This window comes from Perissodus microlepis, chromosome 17 (genome assembly GCF_051167445.1).
Source record: "Perissodus microlepis isolate ML-2025 ecotype Zambia chromosome 17, ASM5116744v1, whole genome shotgun sequence".
In the NCBI taxonomy this organism is placed as follows: Eukaryota; Metazoa; Chordata; class Actinopteri; order Cichliformes; family Cichlidae; genus Perissodus; species Perissodus microlepis.
This window is the reverse complement of record NC_140477.1, coordinates 26194765-26221139: the sequence shown is the minus strand read 5'-3', so window position 1 is coordinate 26221139 and position 26375 is coordinate 26194765. Positions and strand designations below refer to the sequence as shown.

Sequence of the window (26375 nt, the reverse complement as noted above, 5' to 3'; positions counted from 1 at the left end):
CATGTGGACTGGGTAATGTGTTAGGTTTAAAAGGATGGAAATAATAATTGAATAATTCATCATTTTGATTATCAATCTGCAGAGGGCTGAATTCAAAGACACCAGTGATGGACTAAAACATAATGTCCCAGAGATGTTCAATTGGTTTCATTGCCATGCACCATGAGGAACCCAGGACCCACTGCAGCAGTGTGGGGTATGAAACCAGGTCCGAGGTATCATCCTGATACCTAATGGCAGTCAGGGTGCTGTTACCTAGCCTGTTTGAGGTCTGTTGTTAGTCTTCTCAGCCCATCACTGACCCACCACCATAGCGGTCATACTGAATGATGATACAGACAGCTTAATGTTTTCCATGGCTTCTCCAGACTCCTTCACATCTGTCCATATGTGCTCAGGGTGAACCGATCTTGCTGTCTTTAGCCCCAAACATTTGCAGTAGATGAGCCTGTTTCTGCTGGAGGTTCCCTTCTGTTAAAAGCACGTTTTTCCTTCCCACAGTTGCCAAGTGGGTCGTCTGATTGTTGAGGTTTTCTCTCTGTTGTTGTAGGGTCTTTACCTTACAATATTAAGCACCTGTAGGCGACTGTTGTTTTTATTTGGTGCTATGCAAATGTAAATTTGAATTGAATCGAACTGAATTGAACCCTTGAAAAGCTTCACTGACCTGATCGATATCCCAGAGGTTTAACTGAATTGATGCTATACTCTGATTAAAGAGTGTCCGTTTGATATTTTCCGAGCAGTATATTAATGTATTTTTGAAGTTAGTGAAATTTACTCATTTTTGTGGCCTTTTTCTTTTTCAACATGGTTACAAGAATTGCTGTAGGTAGAAACCAACTAAGGATTTTGTTGGGTGAGAACAGTCTGAAAGGTACTATAAACTGCTCCACAGTGGGACCAAATCTCAGGCCAGACTGTCTCCACAGCACAGAGAGTAAACTTATATCAAGCTTCTGTTTAGCTTCCAGTGATAGGGAGCTAGCCAAGCCCATGTAACATGTATTACTGGAACTAGTAACAATAATTTATTAATGGATGTAAGCTTGGGAGATAGTTGAGGAAGGAAACTAGTTGGATACACATACTACATGCTCCAGTCTCCTCATGTCACTTAGAAAATACATCCTTCCACTTTTGGTGGCCTATTTAAGCTGTAGGATTTCCCATCTCTCCTTCTGACATGCAAATACTGCTGCACTCTTAACTGCTGTTCGTCAACATCATCCACCTGCAGGCTCCGGGAGAGATATTTTACTCATTACTCCCTAATTTAATATATAGCATATTTGGAGGAGTGATGATCTCAGAGCCTGGAAGCAAAGCGCTGACTGTATTCTGCTGCTTTAATACTTTATTCATTTCGATCACGAGTTGTTTGCATTAACACACAGTTGGTGACAGTGATGAGACTTACAAATAAACTAAAAATAGACCACTTTTTAGTGGTCTTCCCACAGTTGTTGTACATATTTTAATGCCGGATCCACTTGAACTGCTGTTGTATACAGGGTGGGCCATTTATATGGATACACCGTAATAACATGGGAATGGTTGGTGATATTAAAGTCCTGTTTGTGGCACATTAGTATATGTGAGGGGGCAAACTCCTCAAGATTGGTGGTGACCATGGCGGACATTTAGAAGTCGGCCATCTTGGATACAACTTTTGTTTTTTCAGTAGGAAGAGGGCCATGTGACACATCAAACTTGGTAATGTCACAAGAAAAACAATGGTGTGCTTGGTTTCAATGTAACTTTATTCTTTCATGAGTTATTTACAAGTTTCTCTTTGTTCACAGCCATTGACATGTCGAAGAGGTTAACACGTGATGACCGTATCGAAATTGTGTTGATATCTGGTGTATACCACTGCGGATTCCTCCCACAGTCCAAAGACATATAATTAGTGGGATTAAGTTATCTGATGAGTCCAAATTGGCCATAGGTGTGAATGTAAGTGCGAATGGTTGTCTGTCTCTCTGTGTTAGCCTTGCCACAGACTGGGTGACCCTGGACAGGTCAGGCTCCAGCCTCCCTGTGACCCTGATAAGGATGAGCGGAAGAGGACGGATAGATGGATTTCCACTATAATCAGCTTATTTTAGTTTTTTTGGAAATAGTAGGAAAATGGGAAAGCGGTTTACAACTTTTGAGTAATGGAGACGTGAACATTACGTAGACTTTACTCCATGGAAAAGGACAAGAATGTTCAGCCCAAACCAGCAACAGCTATCCACCGCTGGTAACATGACATCAGCTCTTTCCAAGCACCTGCAAAGAAAACATGTTAACAAAAAGGCTGTTAGTATATACAGTCAGGCTTGTAGCCTTCATTTCTATCTGTGTATTTTTCTGCAGTAGGATTGCTGTGTTTTTTGTGTCAAGCGCTCTTTCACCAGCTTTGGTGTCAGCTTATCGTTAACACTTAAGCACTGACAGCAGTCTTGGTCAAGTGCTTTGAAAATAGTAATTAGTTAGTAATTACTGATTACTTCTCAAAGAAAGTAATCCTGTAACTTTACTGATTACTTATTTTCAAAAGTAATTAATTACTTTATTACTTAGCTACTTTTTAAAAACATGATACACAACCTGAATACGTAAAGCAATAGACCTTTGCCAATTCTATTTTTTCTGCATAGCCATCATATAAAATTGAATCAAATGAAAAAGTCTCTTTTAAAAACTTGTTTTATTAGTTTTAATCTTTTAACTTCATGCACATTGCATCAAGCAAAAGTAAATTATATGCAACAGTCTTTGACTGGAAGAAATTTGTTTAACATTTAAACCTATTTTCTGTATATTCCAGCATAAAAAATCAAATATTGTTTTGTGTTTACACTCACTCTTTCAAATAGATGCAAGTAAAACACAGAAAAAAATAAATAAAATCAACGACTCAGCAGCACTGAGTCCTGTCGCTCTTAAATCTATTTTCACCTGTTTAGCAGGAGTGGGGCAGGTGGAGGTTTGCCTGGTGCCACAGTGATCATGTCAGTGGGGGCATCCGGGGGTTTCTCTGTGAATTTCACATTCCTGTAGCAGCGTGCTGGTGCTTGCTCAGATTTGAAGGTTAATTTTTCGCTGTAGAAAGAAGTTTTCTTCCCATGCAGAATGTACAGCGGATGATAATGTTTTTGTCACTTTTTATGGACTAAAACTTTAAGTAATTTAAGTACATCCAAGCTTTAAACGCTGCATGGTCGTACTCTCTCCTGCACTCCATATTATTCATTATTGATCTATACATGTCTGTTGCTGCCATGGACGTCGCACGTGCTTACATCATTGTCATGAGACACTGACAAACAAAATCACATTTTAGTAATGCAATAATGCAGCGTGCTTACAGGAAAGTAATAGTAATCTAATTACTTTTTTGCAATAGTAATCCCTTACTTTACTCACTACTTAAAAAAAATTTAATGAATTACAGTAACACGTTACTTTTAACGTGTTACTGCCCATCTCTGACTGACAGAAAACTCTTGTGTACAATCATTAGGACAAGGACGTGTGTAGCCTAAACTTCATATTGTTAAGTAGTGTTAATTATGTTAGGCCATGTTCAATTCAATTCAATTTTATTTATACAGTCGCTTCAAGGCGCTTTATATTGTAAGATCGACCCTACAATAATAGGGCCATGTAATAATGTACTTTCTACTTGAAGTAATTCAGTGATATAATGCTATAAATTTTTGTATTTTAAATAGTAAATAACAATGTGTAATAGGCAGTTTTTTAAACAATGACCTCAATGCTACAATTAATCAGTGTAAAAGCTTATGGCCACACCACCCTGATCACGCAGCTCTCATCTGATCTCGGAGCTGTGCGATTACAAATCAGGGCCGCATAAATGATACTAGGTGTTGTGACCAGCTCTACAAGTAACGCGTTACTGTAATCTGATTACTTTTTTCAGGTAACAAGTAAAGTAAGGGATTACTATTGCAAAAACGGTAATTAGATTACCGTTACTTTCCCGTAGGAACGCTGCGTTACTGCGTTACTAAAACCGTGATTTTTTTGCGAGAATGTCTCATGACAGTGACGTAAGCGAGTGCGACGTTCGTGACAACAGCTGTGTGCAGATCAACAGCGGATCATATATTGAGTGCGGGAGAGAGTATGAGCGTGCAGCGTTTAAAGCGTGGAAGTACTGACCTTATTTTGAGTTTGAGTCCATAAAAAGTGACAAAAACATTAGTGTTCGTTGTGCGTGGGAAGAAAACTTCTTTTTAAAGCGAAAAAGACCCCCTAAACTTCCAAGCAAGCACCAGGAATGCGCTACGACGTAATGGGAAACTCACAGACAAACTCGCGGATTCTTTCACTGACCGCTGCGGCACACCTGCACCAGGGCAAACCTCCGCCTACGCCACTCCTGTTTTACAGGTGAAAATAGAGCAACAGGACCGCTAGTCTTTGATGTTATTTATTTTCTGCTGTGTTTTACTTGCATCTATTTGAAAGAGTGAGTGTAAACACAAAAAAATAAATAAATGTATGTGCTGGAATGTGCAGAAAATAAGTTTAAATGTTAAACAAATTTCTTCCAGTCAGAGAATGTTGCATATAATTAAATTTTTGCTTGATGCATAAAGTTAAAAGGTTAAAACTAATAAAACAAGTTTTAAAAAGAGACTTTTCCATTTGATTACATTTTGTATGATGGATTATGCAGGAAAAAGTAGAATTGGGCTGAAAGATCTATCGCTTTATCACCTATTCAGGTTGTAAATCGTGTTTTTAAAAAGTAACTAAGTAACTAAGTAATTAATTACTTTTGAAAATAAGTAATCAGTAAAGTAACGGGATTACTCTTTTGGGGAAGTAATCGGTAATTAGTTACTGATTACTTTTTTTCAAGTAACTTGACCAACACTGGTTGTGACCGTAGTAGTCCATTTACCATATCTGTTGTCAGTGATGCCGTCTCACTGTACCATTAATTTTCTATATTACTAAAACTGAAATTGTAAAATATGTAAAACAATTTAATGGGAAACCTACAATTTCCTTATTAACTACATCAGCTGTAATAAACTGAGGCCTCTCATATAAACAGTCCTTTTTTAGAATATTAATGCAGCATTACGTTTTACTTTATTGTCATAGAAAAACAGAAAATTCACTGCTTACAGCATGTGCAAAAGTTCATTCTGCAGAGGTGGATTTGTCTCTTTAAAAATCAATAAAATGAGGAATCTGCATACAAATGTTGTGTTTGTAAGTCTATGCGGTTTTAGTTGCAGTGAGGCAAGTATATGGGATGGTGAAACTTGCAAAACAAAGTTGCTTTAAAAAAAAAGAAGAAATAATGTCACCGAGCCATCACACTCACAGCCTACAGTGAGGGAGGAAGGCTGGCTGCAGCGAGTCCAAACAGTTGGTGAGCTCCTTTTTTCAGCATGTTGTTCCGAAGAAGCCTCCAAGAAAACAAAATGTATTATTTAGTCCTGGAGCTCATTTATTATGCCAAGTCATGTATTGATCCAAAAAGTGAAAGTAAAGCTGGAGAGGTTAACTGACATGTAGGAGGAGGAGGAGGGAGTCAAGAAAGAGAAGGAATTGGGAGGCTGAGAGAGGAAGAGATGACAGGATCGATTTCTAGACAGAGGGGAGATGAGCAGGGCTGAGGAGGTGGAGTGTTAATGTGTGTGTGAGAAGAAGATTCCTTCCCAACAATGTGAGAAACTTATAAAGTCATGAAGTAAATGATTACTTCAAGTTACTGCCTCAAAACATGGTTCTACAAGCTACTCAATCAGAGGGTGTACTTAGCTTTTTCAGAGGACTGCACAGAATCCTGTAAGAACTTTCTTTGTCACATGATCGTATATAGTCATTATAAACATGCAGAGTTAACATTGTGAATGGATGTATTTGATCTATGATCTTTTCATTATACTAAACAAGGTGCTTTGGTCACTGCTCCTGTAACATTTGTTGTTAATATTCAGCACTTCTCTGGCCTCTGGTAGGTACAAAGAAGCTGTGGCCTTGAGAAAACAGACTGTACCATTAGAAGTCAGTCCTGTCCAAGATATTGCACTCACACTCAACTCTTTACCACATGCTTGACCTCTTCCATGAGGCCAAGAGACAGTTTACTCCTGCTTTCTACATGCAGACACGCACACAAGTCACATGATGGGCAGGATTATCCGTCATGAGCTCATTCTGTATCTCAGCAATCAGTCGTGGCTTAACATAGAGAGAGCGATAGACCGAGGGTGAAAAGAGCAAGATACGAGTTATGTGTCTTGCTAGCAGCGCTTTGAAACTCAGCAAGCCATTATATAGAAACCTTGTGATGAGGATATATTGGGTGCATGTGTGTGAGCATTTGTGGGTAGCTGCAGCTGCAACCTAATTGAGATTTATACCCCGTCGTGTTAGCCAGGGAGAAATTCTCTTTCAAACCAGCTCTGTCACAGCTGCTGAGCCTGTCTGGCTGCTGTATGCTACACAACACATTAGTTCCCTGCGGGCTCAACTTAAACTTAACCACAACAGACACATGCCTAACACTAACCTTCACCTAACCATAGTGAAGACAGCATCAAGCAAAACAGAGGCACAAAGTCTGCACTTGAATCAGGTAGCTTTATTCCTAAATGTGTCTCCCAAAGCAAACAGAGATACCTTTCTCTTGTGACATGGTTTGCTGTCAGCAGATAATTTCTGTTCATGGACACGGACGCACACACAGGCACATGCACACTTCTCTCTCTTCCAAGTGCCGGGATAATCATGCACGTTCTGAATTCTCATATCCTCCCACGCCAGAATCTTTCTGCTCCCGTGAGCAGAAAACCAGAGCACCCCATCTTCTCTCTTCTCATCTCTGCCTCTTACCCTGCAATTGTCATGAATCTTCTGTATATATGAATGTGTGTGTTTGTGTGTGTGCACATGTGTGCTTGTCAGTCAGAGGTTGCCTGCAGGCTAAGCTTTGTAGGGTCTTCCATTGCAATTTTCTGATGACTCTGTGTGATACAGTGCCAAAAGGAAACCCTGCATGTGCCACTAAATCTTGTGCAGTACAGTATGTGTGCATGTTACCATGCAGCTGTTTTTTTGCATTTTTTTTGCAGGTATGTGTCTGATTGGGGATTTGTGTGTCTGTAAAGGTGTCTGTGTGCATTGGTGAGTGTGTGTGTGGCACCATTGCTGAGTTTGTGCACAATGTGCACTGTGACAAATAGCGGATCTGTCTGGAAATGTGGGGGCGGGATTCTACTTCAAGAGCATGTCGGAGCAATTAGAGTTGGCCTCAACTACAAATACACAAACAGTAGCACAAGCACACACATCTGATTAAAATGAATCAAAATGCAGCTGCAGCTTCCATACAGTTTCTGCAGAAGAAAGGGTTTAAAATAGCAATGGTCCTGTCATAATTAGCTATTTATGGGGCATTAAACTTTACAAAATCTGCGATCCAGATGGAAATAAAAGTTAGTCACACCAGCTCACGTCACAGAAAAATTTGACCATGCTATCTAAGAACAATTAGGAGTCATGCTCCGTGTAGAGTAATAATGATAGAGCCATCAAATAAGATGGCTACAGGTAAATGTATATCAGGGCAAGTACCAGTAGTTTACAAAATCAGGGACGTGCTAGGATTAAGCTGACACCCCCCACAAGGGTTATCTACTGGTGATTTTCAATTGAGTTAAATTAAGAATTTCATTAGCTTATAGCTAATGTTAACTGCTTTGACATTTAAAAAGAGAAAAAATGAAAACACAAATAAGTAAAACAGGATTAGAGAATAAGTTAAATAAAAAGAAAAGCTACTTTTAGCAACTCCTTTAGTGATCCCTGTATTATGAGTGAATAAAGGGATCACTCATTGTGGTGATCCCTTTATTCATAAGGGATCACCACAATGAGTAGCTCTGCATGTTTGATTGGGCAGCAGGATCTTTTGATAGTTAGGCAAATGTGTAAGCCACTACACTATGGAGGAACTGTTAGACAATAAGTTAAATATTTTGACTTACTGGTGCTTTACCAGTTTAGACTACCTTGCTAACCTAGCAAGGTAGTCTAAACAGTTCAGTCCTATGTGTAAAACAATTGTTTTCCGTGCTCTTATGCTGGTATTTTACTTTCTCCTCATGCAAGAAAAGGGTAAATAAACTCTCTGATATCTGTCTCTATCTCCCTCATATCTTTTCCAGTGTACAGAGCTGTAAAAACGCAGCTACGTTAATCATTATGTGCCACCACCAGTGTTGGTCAAGTTACTTGAAAAAAGTAATCAGTAACTAATTACCGATTACTTCCCCAAAAGAGTAATCCCGTTACTTTACTGATTACTTATTTTCAAAAGTAACTAATTACTTAGTTACTTTTTAAAAACACGATTTACAACCTGAATAGGTGATAAAGCGATAGATCTTTCAGCCCAATTCTACTTTTTCTGCATAATCCATCATACAAAATGTAATCAAATGGAAAAGTCTCTTTTTAAAACTTGTTTTATTAGTTTTAACCTTTTAACTTTATGCATCAAGCAAAAATTTAATTATATGCAACATTCTCTGACTGGAAGAAATTTGTTTAACATTTAAACTTATTTTCTGCACATTCCAGCACATAGAATATATATATATTTTTTGTGTTTACACTCACTCTTTCAAATAGATGCAAGTAAAACACAGCAGAAAATAAATAACATCAAAGACTAGCGGTCCTGTTGCTCTATTTTCACCTGTAAAACAGGAGTGGCGTAGGCGGAGGTTTGCCCTGGTGCAGGTGTGCCGCAGCGGTCAGTGGAAGAATCCGCGAGTTTCTCTGCGAGTTTCCCATTACGTGGTAGCTACTGGGTGCTTGCTTGGAAGTTTAGAGGGGGTTTTTTTCGCTTTAAAAATAAGTTTTCTTCCCACGCGCAACGGACACTAATGTTTTTGTCACTTTTTATGGAATCAAACTCAAAGTAAGGTCAGTACTTCCAAGCTTTAAATGCTGCACGCTCATACTCTCTCCGCACTCGATATATGATCCATTGTTGATCTGCACACAGCTGTTGTCACGAACGTCGCACTCGCTTACGTCACTGTCATGAGACATTCTCGCAAAAAAATCACGGTTTTAGTAACGCAGTAACGCAGCGTTACTGCCCATCTCTGGCCACCACACAATTAAAGATTCGTGTTAAAACCAATGGGAATGGATGCATAGTATTACATTAATCCTGTCCAACACTTAATGACATTAAACCTGACAAAGATACATTTAAAGATATGTGTAGTATACACTCAAAATAACAAAATTTTTCTAATCTCACTGACATTGCTCATCTTTCTTTTTCTCTTTGTGTCTGTAGGAGAATCACTGCAGGCGCATAAAGATACTGGGGGACTGTTACTACTGCGTGTCAGGACTGACCCAACCCAAGGCGGACCATGCCCACTGCTGTGTAGAAATGGGCCTGGATATGATTGATACCATTGCGTATGTCACACACTGACATGCAGGCAAAAATTTCTTTGTTATGATTGTTTTGGGGAAGGACCAGAAGTCAACAGTTACTCTACAATGTGTGATCATTCGAATTGTTTCCTAAGAAGAAAACAATTTTATCCTTTTAAGTTGCTTTCGGTGCATTGCTTCTATGACAACAGTTTCTAGGAAATCCGAGAAAACCGGGGCACTTCTTACCTGCTTCAACAGTAATATACATCGATCAGGGATAACATTAGGACCACTTGTCTAGTAGTGCGTCGGCCCCCCTTTTGCTGCCAAAACACCTGTCACAAAGGTAACCTAGAAAACTGACCTTTGTAACATGTGATTGATATTGAGTGTGTATATATTCCAATCCAAACAATTTCTAACCACATAGATTTGGTTGACTTCCAAATCTATTCCCTTTACTTCTTTTTCATTCATTTGGCACCTAAAAGACACTTGCTTGCACGTAGTCCTGGTTTCCGCCCCTCTCCCTAAAAGCATGTAGACACCACGTACACAGAGAACCTTTGCCTCACTTTCCTGTGTGATCCTGCGCCTGTCATGTTCTTTGCCCCACCGCTCTGTCTGGGAGGATGGATGCCGCAGTGGGAGCCCTTTATCTCAAAGGACAGGTGCTGCCATGCACACGCATTCCTCAGTATGCGTGTGAGTGTAAGATGTCCCTTCTTCAACCTTATGGGCAAACCACATTTTCTTTTCTGCCATCCTGTAAACAGACACACCCACCCCCCCACACACGCAAATACACACTTTGTGAACCCTTTGCCATTCTCAATTTCCTTCCTCGTCTGTGACTGTCTCACATCTGAAGTGGGTGACCTCCCACAGGTTACTAGGTGATTTACCAGGGAGGAGAGGCTCTGGAAAAGTCCTGCTTTTTCGTCACTGCCCCACAGTACGACTCAGTGAAGGTGATCCACACATGCGCATTCATATTGTAAACACATACATGTGAACATAAACTTTTTTGAAGGCGCATTGAGTAGTTTGTGCTTTTTTTGGAACAAAGTTGAAATGTGTTGGAAGCGTATGATTACAGATGCGCCTCTCTACATCAAAGATTTTGTACTCGTGTAGCAACCCTGAATCAGTTTTGCTACACGATTCAGAACTTTAAGATTCAAGATTAATTCCATTATCATAATCTAACACGAGGCTGTAAAACAATATCCACAAAAATAGCAATTAAAAAAAAGGGCTCTTGTGCTCAAATGTGGTTGCGCTACAGCAGATGTTTCTGGTTGGCTTGCCACATGGCAGGAAGGTAAACAGGTTGTGGCAGGGGGTGGAATTGTCTTTTAATATCTTTTGGGTTCTGCACCAACATTTAACCTCATTGTACAGATATCACTGATGCTTGGTAGATGGTTGCCTGATTTCTTCCAACACATCCCATACCAGTTAGTGGTGTTTCCTGCTGGGAAACAGCTATACTTCTTTGGAGATGTTAATAAGACCTTATTGTGAGAATTTATCCTCTTTAAGTTTGAGCTAAAGGTCACTGTAGTCTAACCTAGTGTTGTTAACGCTCAGTAATCTGGAGAAATTTGCTGGGCATCTTTTACTACCCAGCATTATCATTGCTTCAGCCACACTGCTTCCTATATGGCAACAAAAAGAAAAGAAAACAACAACAATAAAACAAAAATGCTTTAAATGTTAAATTGTCCTGGTTTTTGTTCAAGTAGTTATAAATCATTCTTTCCCCCCCTGCAGGTCGGTGGTGGAGGCCACAGAGGTGGATCTGAACATGCGCGTAGGCCTGCACACAGGACGGGTGCTGTGTGGCGTGCTGGGCCTGAGGAAATGGCAGTATGATGTCTGGTCAAACGATGTCACACTGGCGAATGTGATGGAGGCTGGAGGGCTGCCTGGGTCAGTACTGACTGTTACACCCACTGAAAATCAGACGAACACAGCACACACACTCATGCAAAGACACAGAATACAGTATGTCAGCTACAGTAATATGACACAGTGTTATGACAGACTTTCTGTATCTGTATGTACACTACTATGTTCATAGACTTCTCAAATGGTTATCATAATTCACAGGGTCATTTACATAGAAATGTAAAATTACCGTATTTTTCGGACCATAAGGCGCACTGAATTATATGGTGCATTAAGTGAAACAAAACAGTCAGATAAGTCAGACTTAACTCATTCTTCTTGCTTCCTCCACTTCCATACCATTAATTCATTAATGTTGAATTCTCTCGCAGCTGCTCTATTCCCATGTTGTTTCAGTATATTAATGACTAACCTGTTCTCCTGACTGAAGTTTGGTCCTTTTACAGTATCCTGCCATGCAATTGCATTTGTCCATAACCATCAGGAACCCTCACGTTGCCATTTAGAGTGAAAAAAAGTTAGCGTTCATCCTGCAGTTTCACTGTGTTTATGTTATGCTAACATAGCTGTGTTGCTAGTGATCAGGTAGCACAGCGGTCCCCAACCCCCGGGCCTCGGACCGGTACCGGTCCGTGAGTCGTTTGGTACCGGGCCGCGAGAGTTGAGGCTCAGGTGTGAAATGTATGGTTTTCACGATTTTTATCGGTTTTAGCGTTATTTTGTTATCGTTTTTTTATTGTTAACTCAGTTTTCCTGGGTCTTTTCACGTGTGTTATGAATAAATCTTCTTTTTTACGGTACCGGTACTAGTTTTATTTTGTTGTATTTATCCGCGACACCTTAAAGGACCGCTGAGGTAGCACATCATTATATACCAGCTAGCCCAACTTCAGTAACCCTACAAATGTCACTGCTGTTTAGCTTTTTGTATTCATTTATGTTGGAAGTGGTATCAGAGCTGTACATTTTAAGTTTTTCAGAAATATCTCAGTCAGAATATGCTATATCATGTTTAGGTGGTAACTAGCAAGCTAACTTTCTGCTAACTTCTAACTCCGTTAAATTTAATAAATTCTGTTTTCATGGATGCCTGGATGTTAAACTTAATTGTTACACCAGGTAAAGCTGCAAAACAATCATTTTATTAAAGATGAAACAATTTAGACCATGTTTAACTCTCAATAATGCCGCAGTGTTCATTTGACTTTGGAACCTGAAGATGACGGATTTTTGGACCCAGATTACTCCGTGAGGCTCCTGACTGCGGTAGCCATAATGCTCCGACAATCCATCAAGCGGTGCAGTTTTGTAGCTTACGAAGTCGTACTAAAGCATTTTTTGACAGATTTTTGAGCCCGTGTACCACATAAAATCGGTTTGAGGTCAGTAAGCACAACCAGAATTCATACATAAGGCGCACTGACGATTTTTGGCACACTGACGATTTTTGAGAAAATTGAAGGATTTTAAGTGCGCCTTATAGTGTGGAAAATATGGTACCTTAAAAAAAAAAAAACAGACAAACAATGAATTTAGCAAGCTATTGCTTACCTAAGTATTTTTCAAAATGTATAAAAATTGTGAAAATTCACTTGATCAGTCACCCATTTTCCATCCATTAACTGAAGATCAGTGAAAAAGTGTATAAAATAGTGTTTGAGCATGAGCTGACATTGTTACCAGATATGAAAGAAAGCTTTTGCAAGACTCTAAGCAGTCCCATGGAAAACTGTATCATTAGCTTGTTGGACAAACTTTAAAAAGCTAGAAGCTGAAGTACTGATTTTCTGTAGGTCTCTATCAGTTTTTCACATTATTATGGAAGTTTGGCCCCTGTGTTTGAGGCCATTGTCCTGTTGCATGACTCAATTTTGGTCCAGCTTTACCATTTAGACAGATGCCCTCACATTTGACTCTAGAAAATGTACAGGTCCTGTGCCTGAATCATCACCTCTCCAACACTGTGCTTGACAGCTGGTAGGATGTGTTTGTGCTGATATGCTGTCTTTGTTTTCTTCCAAACATGTTGCATCATGGCCAAACATCTTTACATTTATTTCACCTGTCCAGAGGACATCGTTCCATTCTCATGGATTCTTTAGCTACAGCTTTGCAAACCTAAGCCATGCTGCCATGTTCATTTTAGAGAGAAGAGGCTTTCTCCTGGCAACCCTTCCAATCAAGCCATAGTTCTTCAGTCTTTTTCTAATAGTACTGTTCTGAGCTTACCATTTTACTTGCTAACCGAGGCCTGTAGAGTGCATGGTTTGCATGGTTTGACTTGGTGGGATGTCCACCCCTGAGAAGACTGTTGTGGTGTGTTAACACATACCTGGATACTCCAGACTAGCAAACTGCCAAAAAATCTGCCTTTATCGACCTGCTCACACTTACTGATGATGATTTGAATAACAGCATCCAACTGCTACTTACCAATTCCTCTGGAAGCAGTGAGGGTGGACTAAATTTTTCACACGAATAGATCGAGGCCTGTGAAAACTTTTTTTTTCCCACATGACTGCGCACTGTGTAGCACTTTCTCTAATAATCTATCACCATCTGATAAATATAAATTCTAGATTCAAAAGCGTGCTCAGAATAAGAGCACATCAAATCATTAGTTAAAAGAAAAATCCTACGACTTTAGCAAAAAAATGTAAATTGTGTATTTGCAGAATTCACACGCAAGTATTATAAAATATAAATAAGATATAAATTCACTAGCTGTGTCCATGTCCTCATTTTAGGCTTGACAGCATTTTAGTAGATAATGCGCCCTGCCACAAAGCAAAAATGGTACAAGAAGGGTTTGAGGAGCACAACACAGAGTTTGAGGTGTTGACTTTGCCTCTAAATTTGCCAGATCTCAATCCAGTCGAGCATCTTCGATTCATGGAGGCCCCACTTTGCAACTGGCAGGACTTAAAAGATCTATTGCTAAAAGCTTGATGCCAAATACCGCAGCACACGTTCATATTAAGCAGCGGGTCATAATGTTATGCCTGATTGGTGTATACGTATATGCAGCCATCAGATTGTGTTTTGGACAGCACCACATTTTTTGACATCAGAAGGGATCATATTGGAAAAAAAATACTAGAATTTCACTCACCTCACTCAAGCACAAATTTATTGGACTTTACTACATAATTAGTGTAATGAGCTCATACTATAACTTATACTAAGCTATGGTTTACAGTTTTTGTACTTTTTCCAATAAATAGAAAAGATATTACAGGTCCGATTGAATAAGGTGCTGCTTACAACTGTTGTAAGATACATCCTTAAACTTGTCATGTCGATCTGACCTAGAAAAAGCCAAACAAAATATCAAAGCGATGTAAACATAAAACAGCATCCCTGAGTAGGCACACCAACATCTGCTCAACAAGTAACTGAGAGATCACAACCTGTGTTAGTTTACAGAGTTGTACCAAAATAAACCACACGGGTCATCCTGATATTTAGCTAAGTGTTTTTAACTGTTTCCATACAACATCTGGATTGACTTGGATTACTGTAATCATTTGTGGAATCATTTTGTTGGTGTTCATGCTAATTGTTGATGAAGTAGTAAATAAAATGATCTTTTAAGAGGTCAACTTTTCCCACATTCTGCCCTGAAAAACCGTTGCAAGAAAATAATTCAGATTTAATGTAGTTGCACAAATGTGCTAACTAGGACATAAACAGCAGCTAAAAATAAAACTGACCGCCACGATTAAATTAATGTCACTTCATTAAACTGGCTGCAGCAATGATCAGACCAACACAGTGTATATGGACGTGGCTGGGTTTCTTTATTTTGTTCACTAGTTCTTTTCAGGTTACGGCACAACTCGAGCCAGGAGTCAGCTCCTCTCGAGGCTTCCTCCACTGCACACTCTCTCCGTCAGTCTCCTCCGTCACTATATACAAGGAGAGAGTGATTAGTCTCTGCACAAACACCTGTCCCCTCTGCCACCCGTCCCACGGCAGCAGGCCAGAGACCACACCCCTGCCACACTGGCATACAGTAACAAGCAGGTTTGCATTTTAAACAGCACTGAAATGAGATCGCCTGTTTGGCTAAATTTGGTTCTGTTTCAAGTGAGGTAATAAGATTTTAGGACTCGTTACCAGATTAGATGATTTACCAGGATGAAAATTTCTATGATGTGACGAGTTTTGAGCAAGCCGAGGGGCTATTAAGCTGATAAAAATAATGAGGGGATAATGATTTGACACCTTAGCGTTGGACTTTTTATCACCAACTGCTTTTTGTCCTCTGCTTTGCTTGTGCTCCCAGCAAGGTGCACATCACAAGGACCACCCTGGAGTGTTTGAACGGAGACTACGAGGTGGAACCGGGCTTTGGCCACGAGAGACATGCCTTCCTACAGAAGCATCACATAGAAACGTTTTTCATCGTGCCATCACACAGACGGAAAGTACGACAGAATGATTTCTTTTCTGCAGATTCTCTTACAACCGTATAACTTGAGAGGTGACACAGCTGTCAGTGTTGTAACAGTTAATCCTCTGATGGAGGGAGAGGGAGGCAAGCCATGTGCTAAGCTGGCATACACATGACTAGTATCAATATCTCACACCAACTGCACATGTGCATCGGAGCTGGCTGTTCGTGTCAGAAAAATGTTTTAAATCCCTCGTAAAGTGCACATGTACAACGCTGGCACCGGCATGCACACGCAGATAAACACTTGATCCAGGTTTTGTAATATCCCACATTCACAGTTTACTGTAAAAATCCCACTCAAGCCTACTTGATTTCCATGAATGAGACAATTCTCCACATTTAATTTCATGCCATGTCCTTTTAACCCCTTCATTAATGGAGAATATAAATTTTGAATTTAAACCTTTTTGAATTAAAGTAGTTTTCTGGATAATTAAATGGAGGGAAGATGCAATCAGAAACACTGATGTTAAATTGAAATTTCAGAAGTGCATCCCAGGCTAAATTACCTGGGAGGCTTCAGGAAGCAAAGTTTAAGTTGTGGAGGGTTCCAAAATAATAATAATAATGATGATGAATTGGCAAGAAATAATATTACTTGGTTGTACAAGTAATCAATGGTGCATTCGTCCCTAAAACAGAATATATGTTGCTTTTCCTTTCCACACATGACACTGAAGTAAATCTCTTTCGATTTTTGAATCAAATGAAATCAAGACCTGATGTCTTCTCTGTCCCATCTAGCCTAAAATGAAGCATAGCAATAGTGAATTTAGGATTTTTACATTTGTTTGCTTTTTTAAAATTTAAATGCATTTTTTGTTATTGTCATTTTACATTTACTCATATTTAGTCATATGACTAAATGTAAAAAGAGTGTGCCTGCTTATATTGTGCTTGTTCAGATCTACTGCGCATTATCACAATACATTTTCTTTATTTGTAATACATGTAGACTGATACGTCTGTCCTAAGGGCCAATGGCAATACATAGCTCTGATTAATGAGGACTTAAAGGCAGCCACTGGCGCAGTGTGGCATGACACACATTTTGTGTTGCTACTGTGTTGTTGATAACAGCTGGCTAGTGGCGACTTTTTATTGACCCTGTAGGATACCAAGAAATGAGCAGCACATTATTTTTGGTAATATATGAAACTGATTTAAAAAAAAAACCCAAAACAAAACAAAAATATTTATTGTTTTTTCAGCCAGCCAATAGCTTTAACAAATTTACAAACATAGGACATTTAATAAGACTTATAATTGCCTTGATCTTAATCAAAGCTTTATAATGACCCACAACGGTCAGGGTGACTTGAACTGACTAGTCTTTAAGCACCCTTAAAACAATAAGAACAAAATAATCACATTCACATGTCCAACTATTTAGTTAAAAGATTAAGTACCTTTAAAATACATGGCCCAAATCAATAATTGTATTAATTATAAAAGCAATAGTAATGTAAATGTTCCAGCCTATTTAACCTTTTTCATCTCAACCATATTTAACGTAGTACAACATACAGTAGCAACAGTAAAACAAAAATCCTAACAATGTATGCCACACAGCTAAATTTATAAGTCTGATACAGCACACGATAAATGGTAAAATTCTAATGTTACGGCAAATATCCATATTCAAATACGAGGCTGCATAATGCTAATGATAATTACTTTGACTTTGGCATGTTTCACATTTTCACTTCGCAAGCAAGAAAAAATAACATAAAAAATGAAAGACGGACTGAATTTATGGATGTATTAGTTACGAGTTTTTGTGTTTACTGTTTGTGCTGTCAATTATTCTATCAAAGCTGTGCTTAATTGTGCTATATACACTAGGCTAAATGTTAGCTTTTTCTTCCTGAAAAATATTAACAAGATAACTGTAAGAGACTTAATGCTTCATTTGATTTATGTGATGTTTTCTTTTTCTTCTTTTTTTTTTTCAAAAAAGCCTATTATAGTATATCATATCAAGCCTTAAATGTGTTTAGTATGTTGAGTTCTTTATCAAATGTTCTATTCATTGTTTTATTTTTATCTTTATTTCCAGATCTTTCCTGGTATTATCCTATCAGACATCAAACCAGCCAAGAGGATGAAGTTCAAGACAGTGTGCTACTTGCTTGTGCAGCTCATGCACTGTAGGAAGATGTTCAAGGCCGAGATCCCCTTCTCCAATGTCATGACCTGTGAGGATGATGACAAGGTATGTGTAAAAAGCACTGAGGGAAGCATCTCTTTGGTTTCAAATTACAAAAGTAATTTGCTATGCTTGCATATGAGTGCACAGAATATGAATTACTGGTTCACATAGTCAAATGGAAATCCTTTTATTAGACTTGCCTATAGGTGTTTTTTGGGTGGATTGAAATCCTGCTTGGATCCATAATCTGCATGTCAAACAATCACACAAGCAAACATTAATATGTATTTAATGTTTGCTTGTATTGTATCAATGTATTAATATGTACATTTCACATCTTCAGAAGTACCACAGTACTCCTGCTTTATGACAGACTCTTAAAAAGTAAGCCACTGGGACTGATACAACCACTGACATTGACTTTATATATGCCAGATTACAATTTCATGTCCATATGACGATCACCTTGTTCTTGTAGATGTGTTTCTTAGCTCTGTGTGTGACGCGGCAGTGAGTCAGTCATGGAGTCGTCGAGTGTTTGGGCGATTGGAGTTGTGTCACAGTGTCTGGCTGTCAGAAATAGCCTGCTAGCTCTAATCCGCCCAACTCTGTGAGCCGGTCCAGGCATTAGCACTTCATGATTTTGATGAGGTTGCATTACAACTGCTGGTAATCACCCACTGCCTGGTATCATCTCTCGTAATAGCATTAGACACATTGTTATATGATTATCCAAGTAGCTAAAATCCTTCCTTTGTGACACATAGCAAATCTATAATAGAATTATGACTGGGAATTGTTTGGTGCTATTTACAAGATCTAATCTTGCTATACATGACAAATTAAAAATGGTGACTCTTGCTTCACTGTCACCTGTCAAGGGGCGGAATACATTAGGCAGCAAGTGAATATTCAGTTCTTGATACAGATGTGTTGGAAGTAGGAAAAATGGCCAAGCATCAGAATCAGAGAGACTTTGCTAAGCCAAACTTTGATGGCTAGGACACTGACTGTTCCAGGAGGGGTTTTCTAGTTAGTACATACTAAAAGTGGTCCAAAGAACCGTTTTGAATGACAACACAGTTATCACCAGGTTCATCTGGGAAAGTTTGTGTTTTGAGGCGTTACTTTGATGGGTTCACAAACAAAAAGTTCAAGCTTTAGACATGATTTCAAATATCTCAGTGTGACTGAGCATCTGTGGAATATTCTAAAAAAACAAGTCAAACTGGGGGAGCCTTCACCTGGCAACTTTGCTGCTTACATCTTTTTGCTACAGGACATCGTCAGAAATCTTGTGGAGTCTCGATTCCCCAACAAGCAAAAGCTGATTTTATGACTAAAGGGGGTCTTTAAAGCATGTATGCAGGATGTGGCATGTACTGTGCTTTGAAACACATTATCTTGATTAGCTTGCACCCACTTTGGGGGCACTGTGGTCAACGTTAGGAATAACTTTGATTGCTGCATGCTGTGAAAGGAGAAGGGGGGTATCCAGCTGGCAGCACAGAAGGCTGTGTGTGTCAACAGTTGTGGAGCTCGGTTTTGGTCAGTAACACATGTAAAGAGCTTGGATTTGTTATACGTTCTTCCAAATAGGTCCATAAATCTGTTATACCTTCAGACATAATAAGGAACAGGAGTTGAAAAAGCAGATCTTAAAGAAAAATGTCTTCATCTAATATTATACTGTAGCCAATGAGCAGTAACTTCTGCAGGTAACATACCATTCTATAGTTTGTTATCATAATTTTCAAATTGGGCATTATTTTATTCATTATTGTATTTGACAACTGAGTTCCATCTCCCTGGATTCCACCCACAGGACCAATAAAAAACCGTCACACAGAAAAAGCAATTAAAACACACCAATGTGTACTTTGTCTACCTACTTATTTTCTGATTAACTGCTACCTGAAACTTCAGTGTGATGTGACATTAGTGCCTCTGTTGTATTACCAGTGGCAAATAAGTATTTATAACCTTATCATCAGATTGTATATTAGACCTTTTCTCTTTGCCACCATCAGATCAAAAGCACAATGTCAATACAATGCCCATTTTAATGAGGTTCAGCTATAGTTCATATCTATATATACTTTAATTTACATTATAAAATGTGATCACATCTTAATCTGCTACATGGAACTTGTAGGAAGTTGACATGTGATCAAGAAACAAAAGAACCACCCCCCCAAAAAAGGCTATTAATGGGTGGTGGAGCAAAGAAAAACTGTTTCTTGTCTTTTTTTTTTTTACCAAGGTCTTTTAATGATAAGAGCCTTGTGCCTAAATTTGTGTCTGAGCTCTAACTTCACAGTGGTTAAACAATATTCAAGGCCCTGTGGTTTTGATTGGTTAGATTTAAAGCCTTTTGCATGTTAATTTCTTAATCTGTTTAAAAAAAAATTCAGTCACCTAACTTCTAATTTCAGCCTTCTCTGCATTTATGAATTTGTGCACGCATAACATGCGTGTGTGCATCTCTGTGAGCTGCTATTGCTGAGGTAGTTTGACGGTAAGTAATGAGTATTATATCCTCAGATATTCAGACAAGCATGTCTGCAAACTTTTTTATCGTCTTTATAGAGTTATATCAAATTCTCCTGTGCTCAGGAGCTGTGTAAGTGCTGAGCTCACAAAACTCTTCATTTGTATGCCTCACCGCATCAGCTGACAAGCAGTCAGCCTTAACGCACGAGGCAGGTCTCTGCAGAGACTGATTGTGTTGTCTTTTTCGCTGTATGACAGCGGCGAGCCTTGCGGACTGCATCGGAGAAGCTGAGGAATCGGACGTCTTTCTCAGCCACTGCGGTGCAGCACTCGCCAGGAACGCGAGTCAACCGCTACATTGGGCGGCTCATCGAAGCGCGTCAGACCGAGTCTGAGACATCAGACCTCAACTACATCACCCTGTTCTACAGGAGCAGAGACAGGGAGCGCAGGGTGAGGACACACGAGACCTGAACATCTGATCGAGAAACTCGTAACTTTTCAACAGATATACAAATGTATTAATATATACTTTGCTCAAGATACAACATGCTTCGTGACTGCCCCCCCTTCTGTCTTACTCTCGCACATACACACCCTACACGAGCTCTAATTCTCTTTCTCCCTCTCTCCCACGCCTGTTGTCTATGTGTGTGTGCGTGCAAGAGGAATCCACCCACCCTCTCAGGAGGGGGTGCAGATAATGATTTGGGAACGTCTGAGCAGCACACGTGATATCTTTCTCCAATGTGTGCGTGGGTAGCCATAAAGGAGAAACAGAACAGAGATGGGTTCATGCGTCGACGTGTGCGCGCGTGTCAGCGTCTGCATTTAAAGTTGTTTCAGAAGAAATAAAACCTGTGCAAAGTAAAAACATAATTAATTGCCTCTCATGTTTAACTTGTTTTAGCCTTGCTATCTTTTAGGAGAAGCGCAATAAATAAAGAAGAGACAAATGAGCATAATGGGTTTTTAAAAATATATTCCTGCACTACAAGATTTATTTCAAAACACATGTTTTACAAATTTAGACATCCCCTTTCCTTTCTTTTGCAAGAGAGAAGTGAAGTTTTTTATTAGTACAAACATGAGCCAAAAAGCCTTTTTTCCAGTTAAATAAACACAATTGTGGCATTCTGTATTCTAGGTAAAAACTATTTTTCTTGTTAGAGTAAAAACAGCTGTGATAAGTAAATATGGCTGTCACTTTTTGTGGTCATAAACAAGTGAGGATCCAATTGGAAACACCGTAGGAGACGGAAAAATCAAATCCTGTATTTTCAAAGGGTAAACAGAAGGCTCTGCAGATATGAGGCAGGAAGTCTAAATGTGTCCTAAAAGTCTAGGTAGGGTAGAAGGAAAACAAACTAGATTCAGGATCAGATTCAGGAATAACAGAGAGTTGTGATAATGACAAATACTGAGGTAGGACATGGAGAATAAATGAGCACAACAGGGAAAGGGATAATAAACCGCATGTGAACTAAATCAGGACAGCAACCAGGGCAGACAAATGAACGAAAGGGGGACAGGAACTATTCTTTGAAATAAAGCAGAGAATATTAAAAGAAGTAAAAAGAATGAACGGTAAGATAAAGACAGGTGGAACAATGTAAAAAAGATGGGTGTACCTTCCATGTCTGTGGCAGTGTCTTAAACCTGCATTCTTTCTAATGACCAGCAGGGAGAGAATCTACTTTTTTCAAAAACACAATCTGAATGTATAGAAGTCTGCCCTCTGCCTCTCTGATCCACTATCTCAGTAAAGACTTTTCTGGTGAAATTAAGTGCTCACTCACTAGTTTCAAGTCACACTGAAACTATCGAGACGTAAAAACCAACAATAGCACCTTTAAACTTCATTAGTATCATACCATGTTAATATTTGTAGCTGGTCAGTTTCTAATAAAACTGAAATGACCATGTAGTTGTCTTCAAACAATCGTATGTACTTATCTCTAGGATGATGTAAAAGCAATGCCAGGATTCCCCATGATAAAGGATGTCCAACACAGTGCTCTGAATGGACCTACACTGTTTTTGCAATGGATGGATGGATTCTTTGTGCTTCTTCTTCTATTTACATTTTAACTCTTGTTTCCTCTTTTCTTAGTATCATCAGGTATATGATGACCAGTTCATCAGTGCTGTGGTTCTTTCTCTGATCCTTGCTGCCCTGTTCGGCCTTATCTACCTACTAATGATCCCACAGTATGTAGACACACACATTCACGCACAAAATGTCCAATCATATTACGCAAAAAAGTTTGTGGGCCAGTTAGAAAAGGAGCTTTTTTTCACGGCATTTAGTGAAAACTGGGAAAGCCCTGCTCACTCTCTTGTCTCTTTGTCTCTCAGGGGGATGCTGGTGCTGCTGCTGTTGGTGCTGTGTGTGTGTTTCCACGTGGCCTGTGTCATGTACCTTCATCTCACCAGTGTTCAGGTAAGACTTCCAGACCTCTCCCAGCAGCCTCACACGTGTAAAGATCACACTCTTAATACACTCTTTGTCAGTGGTTTTAGTCACTTTGTTGTTGCTTTGGGCCTCTTAATGACTATTTTGTGTCTTTTTGTTGTCTAATTCTTTAGGAAGTTACTTCATATGGCTTTAAAATAATTTTGAGTCTCTGTAATTGCTTTGCTTATGTTGGGGGGTATTTTGTATTTCTTTAAGGTAATTTTATATATATATGTTCATTGTGTGGTTTTTTTTTTTTATTTTAGAGTTGTTTTTTCATGAAATTCTAATCTGACATAATCTGACATTTCTCTTAGATAAATCAGTGTTTCACTATCACTACTATAACTTCATAGTTTTATTTATTTATTTTTATTTAGCCTCCTTTAGCATACACTTAGTGGACTTAGCTTTTTAGCATTTTAGCAATCTTTGATTAATTATATTTTTGTGTGTGAAAAAAAGCCTTCATATCGGAGCACCATGATCATTTTTGCACAGTGAGCGCATAATCTCTATATGACACTGTGGCATCATGCTACATTGAACTATCATCATACCCTTTAAGTGTCTCCTCTAATAGACCTGAACATAATGAGCCACACCACAAAATGCACTCATTTTATTTCCAGTCCTGGTTAATGATTTGTCCAAAATGCATTTAAAGTAGATAAACTGGTGCTTCATTTACTCCTTCTATTTTCCGCCTCCCTGCCAACCTCCCTTTCCTCTGGCTTTAGTGCCAACCGGGCTGCCTCACCATCCAGATCCGAACAGTGCTGTGTGTCTTCCTTGTTTTGCTCACCTACTCTGTTACCCAGGCCTGTGTGGTAAGTGTATGTGATTTATATAAATGATATCATGGTCTGTGTTCAAAATCAGTTACTATTCAGTATATGTAGTTTGGCATATTACCTATTCATGGTTGATATACCACAGTCATGTTGAGTGACTTCTTTAAATTTTGTCACCTCTCATTCGAGAAGCTTCTTCAGTTCAAGTAGGGATTGTCCCTACTTGTCCGATTGTCCGACCCTCAATAGGGTCGTTGGTTACGGGTCAAACCACTGTGAGATCTTGCCTCACCCTACCTTGTGACCTCTATAGGTCACCTGACATAAGATGTGAGTAGGGATTGAGGCCCCTGGGAGGGGGAGGTGGCCTCTTTCACTCCTCTTTCAAACCATCTGTCTTCTCTGTCCTAAATGTGAACATTGTCATCCTTGCAAGATTGACCTTTATCCTTTAGACGCAGACGTACAGCTCAGTCTTGTCCTGTCGAGGTGGCTCTTCTGTGTTGTGTAATGCGTTTATGGAGTGGCTGTTTGGTTTATTCAATGAAGAAGTCAGAGCACTCCGTGCTGTGCTGCTCTTCTTGTATTTGGGAGTTTTTGTCTGAGGGTGTGGCTGGGTATGAGGTGCACTGGGGTGTCATGATTAGAGATAATTCTCCTGATTTTCTCTGACAAAACTTCATTGTTGGTCACGATTACAAATACCAAATCTGATTTGACTGCAACTGTATCACAGAAGCGCTTGTGTCAGCACACCACTATTTTATTTGGATATTTTTTTCTTCTTTTCTTATTTTTCAAAGGAAATGCCCATATGATTTTTGTTTTAATAGTTAAAAAGTTGGCAACACTATAATCAGGATATAGGTAGCTTAGCATAGCAGAAGAAGAAAAAGTTACTTTAAGCTGATGTCACCCCAAAGGAATTTGCACCTTCTCCTGGGGATCTTTTTCCTGATAGTCAAATATATGAACTGCTACATTATGAATGTACTAGTTTAGCATAGCAAAGAAACACAAATACTGGCAAAAACGGGCAGATCCAAATCTAACCCCTTTAACAACCTAATATGCAGACCAGTGTCTTAAGAAGACTGACGTCACATAGCCAGGCTTGCATTATTTCAGCTTGTCGTAGACCATTGAATTTGAACATTCAGCTTGATCAGTAAACAGTTTATGGCCTCTCCAGTCATCATATTGCACATGGGTGTACTCTGAAGATAAATGCGTGCATGCAGAATCTGTCTCCTTCTGCAAGGCAAATACGACCTGAGTGCACGAGCAGGTTGGTCTTACTGTTTATATTACACGGGAAGATAAGGTTCGGAAACAGAATCTAAAGGCATGGTTTATCACACTGTACTTACGCTTTATTCAAATGTTCGTGGTGCTCTGTACCCAGACGTGATGTAGCAAAATAATTAGTCGAGGATCTCTTGGAAAGGAACAAATCAGGCACATAGATTGTTAAATTGTCTATTCAGGTTTCTAACCTTAATGCCATTAGATCAATGAGAAATTTATTGTTTAATATTAAATGTTTTAGGTTTTTTTAAGATAAATTATCAAAGTAATTGTCTTTCAGGTGGGTTGTGTTCCCTGGGGTAAAGTTGGGACAAACTCCAACCGCTCTGTGGAGAACATCCCCGCAGACACTCTCATGGTTAGATCTGCTAACACCACAGCAACGGACCGGGCTTGTCCCAACATGGCCTACGCCTTACTCTCCTGTGTGGCGGGGACCCTCACCGTGATCCCTTACATTCGTGTCTCCTCGCTCCCCAAGATCCTCCTCCTCTTTCTACTCTCCATCACATATGCAGTTGTCATGGAGACCAGTGGTTACCGTCAAGCTGTGGGGTAAGCTGTGTTGTTAAGACTTGTATATGTAATATATGTAAGGTTTATGGTTATAGTCAGGTTTGGCTAAGTGTGCTAAAAAAGTTGCTGTTATCCACAAGAACACAAGAAAGTACAAGACCAAAGCTCAAAATCCTATCAAATTATTATCAAAATATTAAAACAGTAGGAGAGGAATTGCAGCAAAATCTGACATATTTCCCTCATCAAAATACTCAGTGCAAAGTTCTGCTTTACATTGTATTTGCATTTGAAGCATGTATTTCTATGCATATTTTCCCACTTTATTCTTCCACTCCAACACATTTCAGGACATTTTTTTGTATTGTCATGAGTTCTTCCCTACATAACAAAAATAATAAACATTATAAAAATGTTTTTATGTCTCCATCTTCCAGTGGTGGCTTTCTGCACACACGGGGCTATGACCCTGTTTTGGCAGTGTTGCTTTTTTCTGGAGCCCTGGCTCTACATTCAAGACAACTGGACCTTAAATTGCGACTTGACTATCTCTGGGCAACTCAGGTGTGTGGCTGCTGGTACATTCAACATCCTGTTCTTGCTTCTAGGGTTCAGTTTTAGTCAGGATTTGATCATTGTAATACAGATTTGTGTTTTCTTTAGTGCCTATGCTCAGTCTTGGGTTGTCTCAGTGGATCATCAAAGCCTGGATGTTTCTATTTTGGGAAGATGCTGCATGTTTGTCTTGTCTGCAAATCATTATCTCCCTCTAGTGATAAGCACGGGCAATTACATCTCCTCTTTGCTGTGAGCTAGAGTACGCCATCATAGTGC

General features: G+C 39.3%; 1 protein-coding gene across 3 annotated transcripts in view; it reads left to right on the top strand.

Moving 5' to 3' along the window:
• LOC146369753 (adenylate cyclase type 1-like) overlaps nt 1-26375 on the top strand; it is a 66704-nt gene that overhangs the window by 15094 nt on the left and 25235 nt on the right. For 2 of the 3 annotated variants that reach the window (XM_084909092.1, XM_084909091.1), the window contains 10 exons: nt 9359-9486; nt 11224-11382; nt 15650-15791; nt 17880-18035; nt 20724-20918; nt 22579-22676; nt 22824-22908; nt 23664-23753; nt 25306-25580; nt 25979-26105. In XM_084909092.1, coding sequence (XP_084765218.1) covers nt 9359-9486; nt 11224-11382; nt 15650-15791; nt 17880-18035; nt 20724-20918; nt 22579-22676; nt 22824-22908; nt 23664-23753; nt 25306-25580; nt 25979-26105 — 1455 coding nt within the window. Of the gene's footprint in view, nt 1-9358; nt 9487-11223; nt 11383-15649; nt 15792-17879; nt 18036-20723; nt 20919-22578; nt 22677-22823; nt 22909-23663; nt 23754-25305; nt 25581-25978; nt 26106-26204; nt 26349-26375 lie in introns of all 3 variants that reach the window. The other variant, XM_084909093.1, reaches the window with a different exon arrangement.